At 40.2% G+C, this 17,711-nt stretch overlaps 1 protein-coding gene across 2 annotated transcripts; it reads left to right on the top strand.

The window, feature by feature from the left end:
- The first annotated feature begins 1,026 nt into the window (after positions 1-1,026).
- Positions 1,027-17,582, top strand: LOC311253513 (ubiquitin-protein ligase E3A). 2 transcript variants are annotated; one of them, XM_084347535.1, is made up of 11 exons: positions 1,027-1,273; positions 2,029-2,073; positions 3,737-4,041; positions 4,208-5,460; positions 5,564-5,708; positions 7,906-8,111; positions 8,315-8,479; positions 9,325-9,480; positions 9,578-9,651; positions 9,814-9,957; positions 12,126-17,582. In XM_084347535.1, coding segments are annotated over exons 2-11 (2,571 nt in total). In that variant the 5' UTR covers positions 1,027-1,273; positions 2,029-2,071; the 3' UTR covers positions 12,247-17,582. The 2 variants fall into 2 exon arrangements, with proteins under 2 accessions (XP_084203661.1, XP_084203660.1); XM_084347534.1 differs by having other exon boundaries at positions 1,027-1,325.
- The last annotated feature ends 129 nt before the right edge of the window (positions 17,583-17,711 follow it).

Raw genomic sequence — 17,711 nt, 5'->3', positions numbered from 1 at the left:
ATGATCCAGTAGTAAATGCTGCAACCTAATTTCAATTCCATTGACAGCCTTATACTTGAGAAATGGAATGTTATATGCCACTGAACATAACATGTTTTTTCATTGTACAGACTTCCTGTAAAGACAGACCAGGACCACTCTGATGATGTCAGATTGATCCAAACAATTGTTTAGTGTGTTTTTTTTTTTTAATCAAACAACACAACACAATTTATACTGTTTTACTTTGTTTATATGTGGTGGACCCTGCCACATTTCAATCCTCAAACAGTGTTCTGGGGGCTGAACAGCGGCGACAGTTGGCCCTGTGTTTCCAGTGTCATGTTGAGTAACAAATATGCTATTAGATGATTATTTTGTTCTTCAGATCACTTTCACTAATCTCTATCATTATAAAATAGCCTGAACCTAATTTTAACCTTCAGTCCAACACCACTTAGGAAGGCTGCAGTAGGCTTTGGAAGATACATTTCTACCTAGTTAGTTATTACTACATTTCCTCCGAGAAATGATCATGTTTTGATCCAGAGTGTGCTCATAGAAGAAGAGCTCACGCACAGGTCTGTTGTCAGTGTATGTGTGTGTGTGTGTGTGTGTGTGTGTTTGTGTGTGAGACAGAGAGAGAGAGAGAGAGAGAGAGAGAGAGAGAGAGGTAATGAGGGCCTGAGAGAATCAATGTGAGTGCACAATTAGATTTTACCCATTTAAAAAAAGAAAGAAAAAAAATCAATATGTGGCGCCCAATGTTGATGATGATTGTAAAAACATGTATTGTAAACACTTAGTTTCACAACGTTGTTTTAACTAGGCTATACTTAACTAGGCAAATCAAAAGTTTTGTGTAATTTTGGGGAAAAACAGGAGGACCAGAAAAACTCGTCGTAATTCGGGACTGTCCCGAATTTAACCGAATCTCTGCTCACCCCAATATGACATTATAGATGTGTTTTCTTTTTTGAATGATGAAAATGAATCCAGTTCCTAACATTACGATCCATTCCAGCAGGTCTTGCAGCTACAACGCAGTGCATTGTGGGACGTGGGTTGATGTTGAAGTCAAGATGGCTGTGAACGTCAGGCAGAGGAAAGAGCCTGCAGTAGGAAGGCCGTGAATGAAGTTTTGAATAGAAAATCCTTCGTCGCTGCTCGTTTACGCCTAAACCGTCGTGCTGTTGAACTCGTCTGTGGAGGATTTGATACATTCACAAACAGCAACAGAATAACAAACAACTGAGGATAAAGTCTCGTATGAATTCCGACGAGAAGGAGGACTGTGAGTGTGCGCCACCACAGGCCGAGACTAGCCCCGCAGGAGGACCATATAGGTGGGGACGCGTAGAGGAAAGAGTCGGGGTTGCCGGGGATGCTAGGAGAAACACGGAAAGTGATAGCCAGCTAGCTGTTGCTGGTAGCTGTGTGGATGCTATTGTTCTGTTGTTTTTTATCAGTATATTTATGCAAATTGCATTGCAAGCATTGGTTGATTAAAAAAATGTTTGTTTTTTTAGTACTTTGGAAACGTGAATCTGCATGAATAATAACGGTAGTTGAACTTAGGCCAGCGGACTAGCTAGTTTATGCTATATTAGCTTGCTAAGTCAGCGTCAGGTTGCCCAGGTCTCTGACATGTCTTTTGCTTGATTAGATCAAATGCACCTCTAAGACTGAGTCAAGGGTTTTGTTAAATGCTATTTTGACATGCAGTAACAGCGTTTATTAACTATAGCTAACGCTACTCATTTAACAGAATACACTGACTGTGACCCTAATCACTGTAGGGCTAACCTGGTTGCTTCTAGCTGCAAGGCACCGACTCCAATGTTGCTATTTAACAAGCGTGTCGTTTCATGTTGTCGTTTCATGTTGTCCTTAAGGCATACGCAATTTCTGAATCAAAGTTCAAGTCTTGTTCCAGAGTCCCCAATGCAACCATCAGAGACAAGAATATTGCTTGTAATTATCATGTCAGTGCAGCACATCGTGACCTTTGATGAAGTTCTTATCGTTATTGTTTGTTTGTTCAATTAGAGATTACGAGGAGCCTGAAATAGAAAACCCAGAAGCAAGCCGAATGTAAGTCAAAAATCATTTTACAGTTTTGCACGTGTGTCTCTGACCATGCATTGAAATCTGCCATTCTACAACGTTAACTCAGCCCACCCTTGCTTGTCTATGTTCACTTCTGTTTTCATTTCTTCCTGTCAAAGCCCTGAGTGTGGTTGGTATAACAATGTTATGACAAGTGAATGGGAAACCATAGTAGCATGACATATGTTTTTCCAAGTGGCACTCAATACTGTGCACTAAGTGGTACTTGACTTCATTTTAAAGAGTTTGACATTAACATGATTTATTTAAAGGTGCACTCTGTAGTTTTGGAGAAGATATTTTAATCAGAATTGAAAGATCTTCATTGATTGTTTTTTTAATGGCTAAACAAACTGGCATTGAAGGACAACACAATTGCATACTGTTTTACATTTATCTATATTATTATATTTATATATGGCGGACCCTGCCACCTTTCTAGCTTCAAACAGTGTTCTGGGGGACGTCATTTTCCTCAGCTTGTTTATTCAGTTATGGGGAAAATAAATATTTCTGAGTTTGTATTATAGAATTTCTTCTCTAAAACTACATAGTTCTCGTTTCAGGAGCACAGCTCGATCTCTTAAAAAAAATGGTCTTCATCAGCGTGATAGACATGGTTGAAGCTATGAAACCAATGGCATTCTTTGTTTAGACCTTGAATTAAAATGTATTAATGTGAAATTACTATTCAAAAGCTCCAAAATGAACTTTCATGCCCAAAAAAAGCATCGGCAATATTTTATGCTGTTATTTCAGTTTATGTTAACACTCAAATATTGAGACTGGTATCTGCCTTATAAATCCAGTATTGGTGCCGCTCTCTTCCAGCAGTTATCTCATGTGGGAAAAAAAAAAAAAAAAAAAAAAAAAATCTCATGTGGGAGTAACTGTTCCTGTCGGCAACATCGACACAGCCTAAAAAGTCAGATTTTTCCTCGAGCTCCATTATATCTGTCTTGGCACTTGTTAATATTAAAGTGCTTGAAAGGGCAAAGTATAGATGCTTCATGTCATGCCACTCAAACTAGGGCTGCACGATATGGATTTTTTTCAGCTGATAACCGATAATTAACTGCAGATAAGACCACAGACAATGTCACGATTTAATATTTTAAATAGCAGTTTCTAACCTCTTCTTCTTCTTGTGTTTATTTTTGGATTGCAGACTTTAAAGGAGCAAGTAGCCACATATTATATCAGACTTTGTACATGTTGCGTTTGTTAGGCCTATGAAAGCTTTTTGGCTTAATATTAATGGCTCTATTTATTGGATAGAGTTTCACCAATGTCAATCAAAAGCTGATAATATACATTTCCCAATATCGTGCAGAAAAAATATATAAATATCTCGGCCCGATACATATTTTGCCTCCCTAACTTAAACCAATTAAACCCAAATTTAATGGATTTTCGTTTAATGGCGATATATTGCAATTGTCCTCTCATTTTAACACTTAAATGACCACCACTACAGTGATGCAACTCTCTTGAGTTGTCCAATAAAATGAGCACTTACCTACGTTGTAATCATGGGAATCATTCTAATCTCTACCATTCATCCCATATTGTACTAACTGCTGTTAATGAAGAATAAATTGGATTCATAAAATACTCATAACCTGTTGTTTCTAACCTCTGAATGTAGGAAGCGAGCAGCTGCCAAACATCTAATAGAGCGCTATTACCACCAGTTAACGGAGGGCTGTGGGAATGAGTCGTGCTCCAACTCATGGTGTGCCTCATCAGTTGGCTTCAACCGCATGGATAACAACGCGGCAGCGGTCAAAGCCTTGGAGCTCTACAAGGTTAATGCGAAGCTATGTGACCCCCACCCCTCAAAGAAAGGCACAGCCTCAGCCTACCTGGAGAGCAGTGCTCACAGCAACTCAGCCTGCAGCAACAGGAAGATGAACCATAAAGATGTCCACTCCGTACGGGACAATTTCAAAGGTGAGTTGATGCCAGACATTCAGAATTTACTCACTACTGTGCTGATGAGAGACATAGAGCAGAATACACTGTTACACTCATACAGTTTATGACTGTGGAGAATATAATCCGTTAGTTTAATCATTTTTTTCCCTTTTATTTTTAACCTTGTTGATTCTGTATGTAGATGTAAACTACCTGACGGAGGAAAAAGTCTATGAGATCTTGGACATCTGTGGAGAGAAAGAAGATTACTCACCTCTGATCAGGGTAATAGGTCGGGTGTTCTCCAGTGCTGAGGGCCTGGTGCAGAGTTTCCGGAGGTCCAAACCTCACACCAAGGAGGAACTCAAGTCCCTTCAAGGTAAGGATGAGGACAAGGATGAGGATGAGAAGGAGGCAGCTGCCTGCTCTGCTACAGCTATGGAGGAGGACTCCCCCGCCTCCTCTTCATCATCAAGGCTCGGAGAGGGCTCCTCAGGTGAAAATGATGTCCAAAAGCTGGCCCCTGATGAGGTGTCGGTGGACATAGAAGCAGTGCGGCGGGTCTATGAGCGCCTGCTGTCCAATGAAAAGATAGAAGCCGCCTTTCTGAATGCACTGGTCTACCTCTCGCCCAACGTAGAGTGTGACCTAACGTACCACAATGTGTATTCACGAGACCAGAACTACCTGAACCTGTTTGTAATAGTGATGGAAAACAGCAACCTCCACAGCCCAGAGTACCTGGAGATAGCCCTCCCACAGTTCTGCAAGGCCATGAGCAAACTCCCACTGGCAGCTCAGGCCAAGCTTGCACGCTTGTGGTCGCATTACAGTGCCGAGCAGATCCGGCGCATGGTGGAGACCTTCCAGCAGCTCATTACCTACAAGGTGATCAGTAACGAGTTCAACAGCCGCAACCTGGTCAATGATGATGACGCTGTGGTGGCGGCCACCAAGTGCTTGAAGATCGTCTACTATGCAAATGTGCTGGGTGGCGACCTCGATGTCGAGCACAACGAGGAAGAGGATGATGAGCCCATCCCAGAGTCCAGTGAGCTCACCCTGCAGGAGCTTTTGGGTGAGGAACGGCGGAACAAGAAGGGCCCTCGGGTGGACCCTTTGGAGACAGAGTTGGGGATCCGAACTAACGATTGTAGGCGGCCACTCATTCCCTTTGAGGAGTTTGTCAATGAGCCTCTGAATGAGGTGCTGGAAATGGACAAGGACTACACATTCTTTAAGGTTGAAACTGAAAACAAGTTCTCCTTTATGACCTGCCCCTTCATCCTGAACGCTGTCACCAAGAACCTGGGTCTTTACTATGACAACCGCATCCGCATGTACAGTGAGAGGCGTATTACTGTGCTCTACAGCTTGGTGCAGGGTCAGCAGCTCAACCCCTACCTGAGACTCAAAGTGCGCCGAGACCACATCATCGACGATGCTCTGGTCAGGGTATGTGTGTGCTAGTTCAATACATAACATTTAATGCTCCTTTTCAATACATTTGGTTTAGTCTGACACATTGCACTGATCAATTTTGCTTGTGTTTCTGTAGCTGGAAATGATAGCAATGGAGAATCCTGCAGACTTGAAGAAGCAGCTGTATGTGGAGTTTGAAGGAGAGCAAGGTGTTGATGAAGGCGGTGTTTCCAAAGAGTTCTTTCAGCTGGTGGTGGAGGAGATCTTCAACCCAGATATTGGTAAATAAAAAGCACACAAACGCACAACAACTAGCATTTATTTTGCAAAGCTTATTGGATGAGTAGGAAGCACACTTGAATAGCCATATCTCAGCAACTAAGTCGGTTGTATTAACCATATTGATTGCGATATGGTTCAGCAAGGACATGGCTTTTCAATAGATTCTATGTAGCATTGCAGGACTAGTTTGATAAAATCTGAATCTGAATGCACCTGAAAAGTCTTGTACAACTATTCCACTGTTCTGTAAGACTGTGTTAGCATTATCATGTCAAGGTTGAACAGGGAGTAACTCTTTCAAAATGTAATGGAAATTTACAATTGACAGTTAGGGTAATAAAATTCACCTTGTACATACTTTCATTTTCAGTTTGCGTGCTACAGTGGTGTGGTGGCTGAGTGAGCGTTGTTTTCGCATACATTTTGCAGCAGGATTGAGGTCAGGTGACTGTTGAATTTGGAAATCCATTGCAGTCAGGGCTTCTTGGCCTTCTTTGGTCTTCAAGTAGTTCTTGCAAAGCTTTGATGTGTGTTTTGCTGGAGTCTATCTATCCTTCTCCACAAAGATGCAAACCAGAGGGTGTAGCATGTCTCTGAAGAATGTAGTGGTACTTCTCCTTGGCCGGGTTGGAGTCATTTCTATGCAACTTCAGAGGAGACAAAACAGCCCCAGATTTGAAAATTCACCATGTTTCCTAGCGCTGGGTGATATGGCAAAAAAATATAATCATGATTTTTCCCCCTACATTGATCGATATTTATCACAATATATAATTTGATCATGCTGCCAGTTTGAACACTATAATGACTCAAGTATGAAGAAACCAGAGGGTTTATTATTTTAACTTTTTTAGTTTATTGACAAAGAAAGTGGAATGTTAATATTTAACTGTGCAAAAAATATTTATCTGGCACAAGTACCTTTGGCAGGGCAGAAAACATCTCATTTATTTATACAACCTAGACAAAAAAGTGGATCACAACATACCTGACATATTTAAGTACAACTGTAAAATAAAATAAAGTATATATTTTTCATGACGGTTTCCCACGCATTGATTTATTTGGGGCGGTCCGCGGTCAGAATTTGAGCCATTCAGTCTAAATGGCCGCCCGATTAAATTCAATCCCCATTCAACTTAGCCGGGCGCTAAACCGGAAGTTAGCTGGCTTGGACTCTGGATGCGGTAGCGTTCATTTTTGCCAAGTGATAGGCTGTTAGACCTATCAATATCGAGTAAAAATGTACGAGGCTTATCACGGAAATTAACATAAATTTGATCGCGAGCCCGTTTCGAGATCGCCCAGCCCTAATGTCTCCCTATTGGTTTGATACACTGTGCTGTCATCACACCACACCAAAACTAACACATACATGCAGATTTTTTAAGTATGGGTCAACCCACTAAAAATAGGCATTTGAGTTTTTTCACATTGCCAGGATCCATGTTTGCTTTTCTGTTTTTTCCTTGTTTGTCATCACATATGCACTGGAAAACAGGGAAAACAGGGAAGAAAGTAGCAGATCATATACCTCATCAGACTTCACCCAGAAGACGTTAAACTTGTTTTAATATGTCTTAATAAATAATATTCTGAATTGGATACGTTTTTTTTTTCCAGAGCTAATAACAGAAGTTTCTAAGGAGTGAGATACCTCTGTTGAGAGTTGCACATGTGCAGTACAGACAACATGGATGCCACTGACAACGGATACTGTTAATATCTTTAACTTCAGTCTCTCTTTCAAACTCTGCACCAGCTGAATGATGTTCAAGCACTGCTTGGCAGAGACAGGTGGAAAGATAATAACAAGCCAATGACCTTAACTCTAACACACATCACAGCATTGCTCCTGAAAAGGCTTCAGGATTCATTAGTGTTTTTCATATAGTCAGTGCTGTATTTTATTCTTGGCTTTGTCAGGTTCTCCTACAAGTCCTTGGTAGTAATACACAGGTTCTTCTCAGCTGTCGATTTTTAATGTCTAATTCTGGAGATCCTGCTCTTTGTTCCTCGCTCAGGAAGGTTTGTTGCTTTACCAAAAGTTGTAACTTGAATTGTTCATCTTCGTCTCTTGGAACTCGAAGTTTCTTGGACATGTTTTTGTAACCATTAGCTGTAAGAGTATGTTACACATTGTGTGTGTGTGTGTGTGTATTAACACTTTTCCTATGTTATCTATTCCGCCTGTAGGCATGTTCACGTATGACGAGCGCACCAAACTGTTTTGGTTCAACCCATCATCATTTGAAAATGAGGGACAGTACACTCTGATTGGCATTGTTCTTGGTCTGGCCATCTATAACAACTGTATCCTGGATGTCCACTTTCCTATGGTGGTGTACAGGAAGCTGATGGGCAAGAAAGGAACTTTCAGGGACTTGGCTGATGCCAACCCGGTAAGAACTGCCTCACTAAATGTTCTGATTCTTTAGTTGGATAGCTATTAGGGCTGGGTTTTACAATATCAATGCCAGTAACCTTAAAGTGACAAGATGCCAATAAAGTACCTCGTTTGATTGTGGTTTTGGGAGTTTACTTTTCTGAACAGCCATTTTTGTCACTTGATGAGCAATGCTACATATCTGACTGTGTTGAAAAGGTTCTGTACCAGAGCCTGACGGAGCTGCTAGAATACGAGGGCAGCGTTGAAGAGGACATGATGATCACTTTCCAGATTTCCCAGACAGACCTGTTTGGGAACCCACTCATGTACGATTTAAGGGAAAATGGGGACAAGATTCCAGTCACAAATGAAAACAGAAAGGTGAGCCAACAGAAAATGGAAGCCATTTTTAAACTGTATTCAATGTTTTTCTTGAGGTCTTTCCCTAAGACTGTAGGTCATAGAGTTTGTCATTCTTATTTTTGTCATGGCGGTACTGTTTTGTCACGGCTGCGACTGTGGCGAAGCTTACAGTTATTGTTTGGTCAACAAAACATCTGAAAAAGTAGAAAATGGCCAATTTCACACAGCACATAGTGAACTAGTGTGTTTGGCCATTCACTTCTGTGTGTCTACTTTCAACTGAATTCTGATGCGGTTCGGATTGTGTGATAGCAAAATTATGAGCTTAACAAGAATTCAAAAGCTTAACTACTAAATCCATCTTCTCATCATGAACTGTTAAGAAAGCAATTCTCTAAGTGAGCTGTAAAATAAACTATATTTTCAAGATCTTTTGGCCACACATAGGTTAGTCAGCATGTCAGTGTGGATATTTACCCCAATACAAGGGAAGTAAAATAAGAGGTGAGCCATGTATTTAAGCAAGTTCTCACTAAAAAGTTGCTACACAGTAACTTTCCTCTTTAGTATGCATACAAGATACCAGCTCTTTTCTGACTGGTATCACTTTATATTGAGGGGTATGCATAAGGCAGGCATGACACCATCATAACCATGACATGATTCATGTCATGAACATGAAGGAGTTTATTATTATTATTATTATTATTATTTATTAGTGTTTATTACTGTTGTCAGTAAGATTTAATTATGTCATAATGGGATTTGGGTTAATTGACCAATAGGATAAGTGGGGATAATAAGTGCCAATTATGATTTAGACATTTAATAGTAACAGTCTCTGTTGATGTGTGTTTGTGCAGGAGTTTGTGGCACAGTATGCAGAGTACATGCTGAACAAAAGTGTGGAGAAGCAGTTCAAAGCGTTCAGGAGAGGCTTCCACATGGTCACCAACGAGTCACCGCTCAAATATCTCTTCAGACCAGAAGAAATTGAGCTCCTGATCTGTGGAAGCAGAGTGAGATTTGTTTCCACCACACATTTAACATTTTTGCCATTTAAATAATTCATTTATTTAATTTTCATCCTCGTTTTGTCTTTGTCACAACCTGCAGAACCTGGACTTCCTAGCACTTGAAGAGACAACAGAGTATGATGGAGGTTACAACAGAGATTCTCGAATCATCAAGTAAGTGTGTGCGCGCGCGTGTGTGTGTGTGTTTGTATGTATGTACAGTTTGTGCATGTTGACTGACCAGCGTTAAGTAAACAGTTAAGTAAATATCAGTATGTATTTTGAAATGCTAACTCTGCACACTCTAACTGTCCGGGTTGTTTATTTGCATTGAAGGGAGTTTTGGGAGACGTTGCACTCGTTTGGTGAGGAGCAGAAGCGTCTCTTTCTGCAGTTCACCACTGGCACTGACAGAGCACCTGTGGGTGGGCTGGGCAAGCTGAAGATGATAATTGCCAAGAATGGCCCTGACACAGACAGGTGCGTCACCTCTATCCATAATGCTGCTCCCCAGCTCTGTCTATTGTAAATAGTTAACTTATTTCTAGTAGATTATTTCTTATTTCACCATTTTAATTCTACAACACTGATCCCAAAAATGTTGTGACACTGTGTAAAACATTGGTAAAACATTATGTGATAATTTGCTTATCCTTTTTGACATGCAGATAACTCAATTGCAAACAGTACAAAGTAGAGGTGGACGATTAATCGGCACCAAAAGGGCCTTTTTAACATACTATTTTTATCGGCTGAACTTGGCTCCGATAGTTGCAGATGGCTGCGCAGCCTCCACCGACTACAGGGGGAGTACGTCACCATTTTGCATGGAGGTTATGCTGAGTCAATCCTCATCATTTTAGGGCCACTTCTGCTGAAAATGTTTAAATTCTCTTAATCTCCCTCTCTTTTAATCTAAAGTAAACAAACTGACACAGACAGGTAACTGCTGTATATTAACGTTAGATATGCAGCAGCCATACATGTGCGACAGACTTGAATTAATGTTTTTCAATGTAGACTAAGACTAATGTTTAAACATATTTTTTTCATAAGGTATTTCTCCACTCCATGAAACACCTTCCACACATTACTCTGGTGATAGGGATAGAAAATACAGGCTACCGATAAATCTTTGCGGTCCCGGGGTAACATTAAACGTTGGAACAGCTGATTTTACCGGAGGCTGACAACTGTTGCATTCAAGTCATATTTAGTCTCGCATAGCCAGACCTCTCTCATCTGATCAGTTTTTAGTTTATCTAGTCTCAAATATATAACGCCACACCATCACCTTGTCCACGATGGGGACAGGACACTGAAGGCAGTCAGGCAGACAGGAACAGAAACCATTCTGTTAACGTTACGTTACTTAATACTGTACTTACTAATGTGTCGCTCTCTCTTCCAAATAATCCAGCCACATAGCTACCCATCCATTCATGAAATGAAATCGAGCACTTTAGGATCCTCCTTACCCCGGGAACATACACGAACATTAATGGTTTGTAAGAGTGGCATTTAACAATGTAACAGGACACACAACAGAAGTAACCCTGGCCAGTTCAGCCACAGAACAGCTCATCGTCCATTGTAAACAGAACAGATTCAACCATGTAATCCACTAAATCACATGTTTCCAGGTCTTGTGTCTTGATATCAAACAGACAGCTACTGCTAGCTTTTTAACTCAAATTAAAGACTTTGTCCTGCACATCTCTAAAGTTGCTCTATTTTACTAATGTTACAAATCCAGAGTTTCACTGTAACTTTTTTGGAAGGGACTAGGGTGAGAGAGAGGGCCCTAATGTTCAATAGTTCTAATAAAGTTAATACCAAAGACAGTGTTACTTTTAAAAAAGAAATCAAAACATTTAAAATATGAATATAGATGACTATGTTGTACCTGTCCAGCTTTCACCAACAAAAAATAATGACCGTTTTAATTATATATTTATATATTTTTAATATCAGCCTATTAATCTGCTTTCAGCTTTTTCCTTATATCGTCTTTTTAAAATCCACTATCGGTCGACCTCTAGTACAAAGACAATATATTTAATGTTTAACCTCATCAGCTTCATTGACTTGACTAGAGACCATCTTGTCATTGCAAGACTAGGCAACATCTAGTCACTAGCTAGTTACCAGTGCTTATAGGTCAGATTACACTCATCTTTGAATCCAGCCTTTATTTTCATCCCAACTACACACCTGTAAAATTTCATGAGTGCATCGACACAAATGTTGACAAGGGGCTTGCTTGGCCCAACGCCCATCTTCAAACTCAACCTTCGCTTTGATCTCAACTATACATACCTTTAAAGCCTTACTGACTGCATCTTGTTCATACAGGGCAAAGTTCACCCAAAAATGAAAATTCAGTCATTATCTACTTCCCTCATGCAAGTGGAAAGCCAGGTGAAGCCTTTAGTGGGTGTATGAGCTTGACTTTGTGTCAACAGTCCAAATCAATTTGGGATCTCTGGAGCTTCTGGAGACTTGGTTTATGCTGCAACACTGTTTTGTTGTGGTTTGTCGTGAATTTTCATTTTTGGTGAACTGTGTCTTTAATGTTTGATGCTGATTTGTGTGTGACAGTTGGAAAGAGGAAAACTGACTAGCTGTTTGTTGTTTTGTCTTGGCAGGTTACCAACGTCTCACACTTGCTTTAATGTGCTGCTGCTGCCTGAATACAGCAGCAAGGAGAAGCTGAGGGAGAGACTGCTGAAAGCCATTACCTATGCCAAAGGGTTTGGCATGCTCTGAGCCCCTGCTACAAACACACAGCAAACGGACTCCTTCTCAGAAAGCCCATCAAACCCTGCCCCGCCCTTTATCAGACACAATCTAAAAGGTGACAAAAGACAGACCAGAGTATGTTTGGAGGAAATGCAAGTCAATAATGAAAGAAGAGAAATGGTTCCAATAGAGCATTGTAGTAGTTCTTTTACTGTGCCTGCATCATCCCACATCAGTCAGTGTAAGCACAGAGACCTCCTGATCAAAGTACCCACCCCCACATCCACATGATGTGAATGTGCTGCAGCCTCCCCATCTTTTTTTCTATGTACAGAGAGGATCATTTTCCTTATTATTTATTTTAAGGTTAAAATGGGTTATTTTTCATGCCTGCCTGTTGTGATAGCTTCCCTACTTGGGGAAATGGGAGGGTAAATATGAAACTATGTAAATTTGGGAAGATGCATAAACATGTCAGCATAAACCCCATTTATTGAACAAAAATGTGTTAGAGCAGCCCTGAACTTTTGTTCACAGACCATTGACAGAGGAAATCTAGTCTTAGAGTAGTCTTTACTCCAAAATATTAAGTTTCCCATAAAGAGCTCTCACTGACCATTCCACTCACAGTCAGCGGCTATTGTTTCTACCAAGTCCATTTTTGATCAAGGTAAGCATCTTGAAAGTTACTGTCATTTGGTCCAAAATGGCACGTTATGAAGTAGCTGTTTTTCTTCTTTTTTATTTTGGGCCTTTTTTTCCTTTTGGGGGGGTAGGGGTGACACCGCAGGTTAGATTAAATCTTGTCAGAGCTGTGTAAGTGCACTTAGACATTCTCAGAATGTTTGTTTTTTGGCCACAGGTCGCCATGATTGTTTGAAGCATTTTATTTCCATGTCTTCCTGTGTTAACAAATCTAAAATAAAAAACAGTATTTATATATCAGTGCGGTTGGAACTACAATACCGTGTTGTGCACGTTTTGGAGGATGTACGCTTGTAGACCAGTCACTGGTGATGTTCTCCAATGCAGACATAGAGCTCTTCTTGTGCCAACCTATACAGGCAGTTGATAGGTGAAACCCCAGTAAGCACTTTGTGTTGTCTATTTCTGGCTTAGTCTTGTATCAATAGACAGCTCACACTGCAGATTCTCTGTTCAATATAACCCAAGTTTATATGGAACCTCCACATGTAGTCAAGAAGGCAGTGTGTACTTATGAAAGAGATCTTTTCATTGTCACTGTAAATCTTTAGTCCATTTGACCGAAGTCTCTGGCTGTGGTTACGCCTGTCATTTTAATACAACATGTATCCTCTGACCCCATGACAAATGACCTGACATGTCTAAGTGTTTGAATAAGCAGTGCCATGCCAGATCTCCTTGTGGGTGGGCTGGAACTGTGATCGGACACTGGGCAAGTAAGGACAAAAGTCTTAGCACAATCTGAACAAGCTGATTGTTTTGTCAAAGCTGCAACCCAGGGTCAGTCAGTCAGTCCTGAAGCCTCAGAGCCTTTTAAAAACCCCTGATATGTCCCTAACAATCCCTTCTTATGATGTTAGCCCCACAGTGGAAAACAATATCAGTGTAAGGCTGTTAGTTCATCTGATCTCTCACTGATATTTGTTAACAAACATATAAAAGAACAATGACATTTTGAGAAACGCGTGTTATCTATCATATCTTCCATCAAATGAGAGGATGAACTTAAATTTCATCTCGATTGCATCCAGAGTGTCTCCCAAAGACTGGAAGCAGGCAGAAACAATCAACCTAGCTCTGTGCAACAAATAGTCCACCTTTCAAAAACTCCATAGCTGTCATATTATATCTTATAGTTTTAAGTATTTTGAAAGGTGAGGCTGACCCCGTCCCACTGTTTCCAGTCTTTTGTTCTAAGAAAAGCTCAACATGTCTTGAACCTATGTACCCCTAACATTGATATTTATCGTCTTCTCTGACTCTGGGGGAGACAGTACTGTGAGGACACACCACTGTGATCAGATTTATATTTGGATCTGTCACATTCATTGAGAATAAAAACAGGTGTAACCACTTTTTGTTCAACAGCATTAATTGGATAATTGACTGTAAAACAATCCCCCCACAGAACAGGCAAATCTTTTTTTTTTTTCCTTTTTTTTGAGAGTTATTGTTCAGTTGAATAGGCTGTATTTGTAAAGCATGATGTTCTTGCACACAGACTCAGTTCACTGGTACAGTTGTTTTTAAACAACCTGGGTCTTGTTTAGGTGTTTTGGACATGAGCCTTTTTAATTTTAAAACTCATCCTGCATTAGGGCAAGCAGCACAAGTCATCAGACTACCTGACAGGCTTTGAATGCATCTGAAGTTTAACCAGATTATTTTGACCACTTATTTGAAGTGTAAACAAAATGGGCACATGAATGTTACATTTAACAGTTCATTGCATTGTACACATTAACGGATAAGTGAATCCAATAAGGAGGTCTGCAAAAGCCAATGTTTACCATGCACAGTGTGTGTAATGTCCTTAAAGTGTTTTTTGGCCATTTTCTTAAAATCATGTATACACCTTATCATATATATACATTACAACCAACCATATGCTGTATTTAAGAAATTGAATTCTTTTACCATTCCATGCATCCGTTGGGTTCCAGTCATTTCAGTACAAAATGAAAATTATTTGGCAGACTCTTGAAATTAGAGTTCTATAAACCATCACATTGTACTTTTTGTTTGGTTTCATTTTGTCCAAGATTATCATAACCTTAACCTAACCTGAAATTTTAGCCCTGACATAAATCAACGCAGACTGGATGTTCATTGTGAAGGATTATACAGCACTTTTCAAGAGTCTTATAGATTTTCATACCAGACAGAAATGAGTAGAAGCCAATGGCTTTATTAACGCATATACACTTTAACTTGCCAACACATTGATCCTTTAACATGTACCTTTTTGTTTTGCCTCCTGATAAGTGGTTGCGATAACTGAAGACAAGCTTGTTTTACCGCTCATGGTTAACCGTACACACTGCTGTTAGGCTGTATTAACAGTTTCCTCTCATCTTCAAATTTGGTATTAAATGGTACAGAATTTATGTCAAGGTCTGATAACTTGCTTTTTGGAACTTTCAACCAAGTCTCACAGTAGTAATTGGTAAATAGAGCTAGCTTAGATGTTACTGTGTGACCTACAACTGGTCATACAGGGGGGGGGGGGGAGATAACTCTCTCTGTGCACAGATGCTCATGTACAGTTTGTCTGATATTGCAGTGTTGGTGTTTTCATACATAATGTTGTTCCAAGACCATCATTGCAACTGACTAAACACACTATTGTGATGTCATAGCTTTGTTGTTGTTGTTCCTGGATTGCCTCTGAATCCCAAAATGACATATGTCACCGTTCCCAAAACAATATGACCTTTGCAGCGTACCAGTGACAGGCGTACCGGATCCTTGTTGTACCTTCACAGTTTGGTTAGGTTTAGGCAACCAAACTATTTGGTCAGGTTTAGAAAACCATTGTGGTTTGGGTAAAAAAAATAATTGTTACTTCTCTAACTTCAGTTACAAATGTACCTGCGTTACATAAGTAACTTATGTTACATTATCTACATGACGTTAGTAAGTTAAAACACCATTGACTGTTCACAATGGACACGAACAGTGATCTCCTGAATGACAGCCCTGTGCTTTTTTGATCTGACCAGCCATCCCCAAACTCCTGGCTATACAGACTTTTTGCTCTTTATACTACTTCTCTTCAATTCCACCTTTGCATCTGTACTAAATACAAAAGCTGCTAGAGGTCTCTGCCAAACAAGAAACATAAATATGGGCAGTGATAAGCTGCTTTGAAAATGGTTGGTGGTCGACTATAGTATAGTATGGTTATTTTTCTGACTCGCCAAAGAAAGTTCCTGTCCTGTTCACTGCTACACATCGTAAAACTGTTGGCATGTCCAGTGTTATTCATTTATTTAGTTTTTTTGTCACAGTTTGATTAGGTTTAGGCAAAAATACTTGGTTAGGTTTATGCAAACATGGTGTGGGTTGAAAAAAAGACGCGTTACAAAGGATAAGCTCTCCCATGTGTGTATTTTTCTGGTCTTTCGACGGTTTGCAAAGCTATGACATCCTAAAAATGTGATAGATCAGTTGCAATGATGGTCCTGGAGCGACATGAATTTTAATGTTCCAGGAACAACACCAATGCCTATAATCAGATCGTTTCTCCATATACAACCATCTGTTGTCATGTAATCTTTTATTCTCTTACACCTGAGCCAGCATTATGACACCTCTCTATTCACTGATGAAAACCAAGAGATGTTGAAATCTCCTGAAAAGACCTGGATTATTGAGAAAAAAAAAAAAAAAAGGGTTTTCCTATTACCGACCGAATATATCCTTGTTGAAAGTAACAGTGTTGGCTACAAGCGAAACAGCAAAAAAGGTTAACTGCATTGATGCATTCAAAGCTTTAAGGTGTCACGGACAACAACAGTCTGGTGATGGTTCCTGACAAGTTGTTCAGAGCAGGTGTGTGCGTGCGTGCGTGTGTGTGTGTGTGTGTGTGTATTGTCATGGGCACGTCAGTGGTGGTTGTTGTTCAAGGTGGAATGAGTGACTTCTTACTCACACTGGTGTGTCTAACCATGAGGTTCCTGCTGTCCTAGTGATGTGTCTGCAAGAGGACTATCTGACTTTTTGAAACACTGCTCAGCCTGTGAGCATGATGGTACCCACAAATGCCACTAAACCACAGTGCTCAGACCACAGCAGTACACAACAACCCTGAGCCATTCTTTCTGTTCCATTGCTCCTGCTTTCTCATCTTCATGGTTTCAGCCAGACCTGGGCAAAATGATGTTGCAGAACACCATTCATTGCTTGTTTTAGCCTTAATTGGAGACACTTTATAGACAGTACAAAGAGTGCCTGAAAATGTGGACTAACTGGTCAGTGTTTGAGAGTCACTACAGCATACAGTATGTTTGTGCAATTAATGACTTAGCTGGCATTGTTATACTGCAGTACACCTCAATCACATGAAACTCTGTGCAGGTTAAAACAAAGGATTAATTACAACTGTTATTGAGCCTAGGTCTGGTTTCAGCTGTTTAACATTACTCTGTACCTCTGTTTTGTAATGCTGAAGATGCTGCTCACCTGGACATGTGAAAGGGCTCTAGAGCCTAGTGAAGGTAAAAGGTGAGAGATCCACCTGATCTTGGAAAGGGAAACGGTTTTCATCAATTGGTTTGACTCCACAGTTACATTCTAGATACAAACTGATGAAAGGCTAAAAGTATCCAGTGTTGTGAAAACATGCTCAATAAAGATGACTGCTTTTTTCCAACTCGTATTGCCTTATAATCAATCCTGATTTGAGTCCACAGGTCCTTTTGATGTAAATGAATCACACCCATGTTCACACCATGTTGCTGTTTATATAGAGCAATTGTCTATACAGAATACCCTCTGACATTACT

Source organism: Pagrus pagrus, assembly GCF_965226575.1.
Source record: "Pagrus pagrus genome assembly, chromosome: 24".
Lineage (NCBI taxonomy): Eukaryota > Metazoa > Chordata > Actinopteri > Spariformes > Sparidae > Pagrus > Pagrus pagrus.
The sequence above is the reverse complement of the archived record's forward strand: the minus strand, read 5'-3'. Positions and strand labels throughout refer to the sequence as shown.

Excerpts from the sequence above, each read along its gene's own strand:
- LOC311253513 (XM_084347534.1), top strand. The coding sequence starts at position 1,249 with ATGAATTCCGACGAGAAGGAGGACTGTGAGTGTGCGCCACCACAGGCC. Across the intron at positions 1,326-2,028 it reads CCCGCAGGAGGACCATATAG|AGATTACGAGGAGCCTGAAA; the intron begins GTGGGGACGCGT and ends TTGTTCAATTAG. Across the intron at positions 5,461-5,563 it reads TCGACGATGCTCTGGTCAGG|CTGGAAATGATAGCAATGGA; the intron begins GTATGTGTGTGC and ends GTGTTTCTGTAG.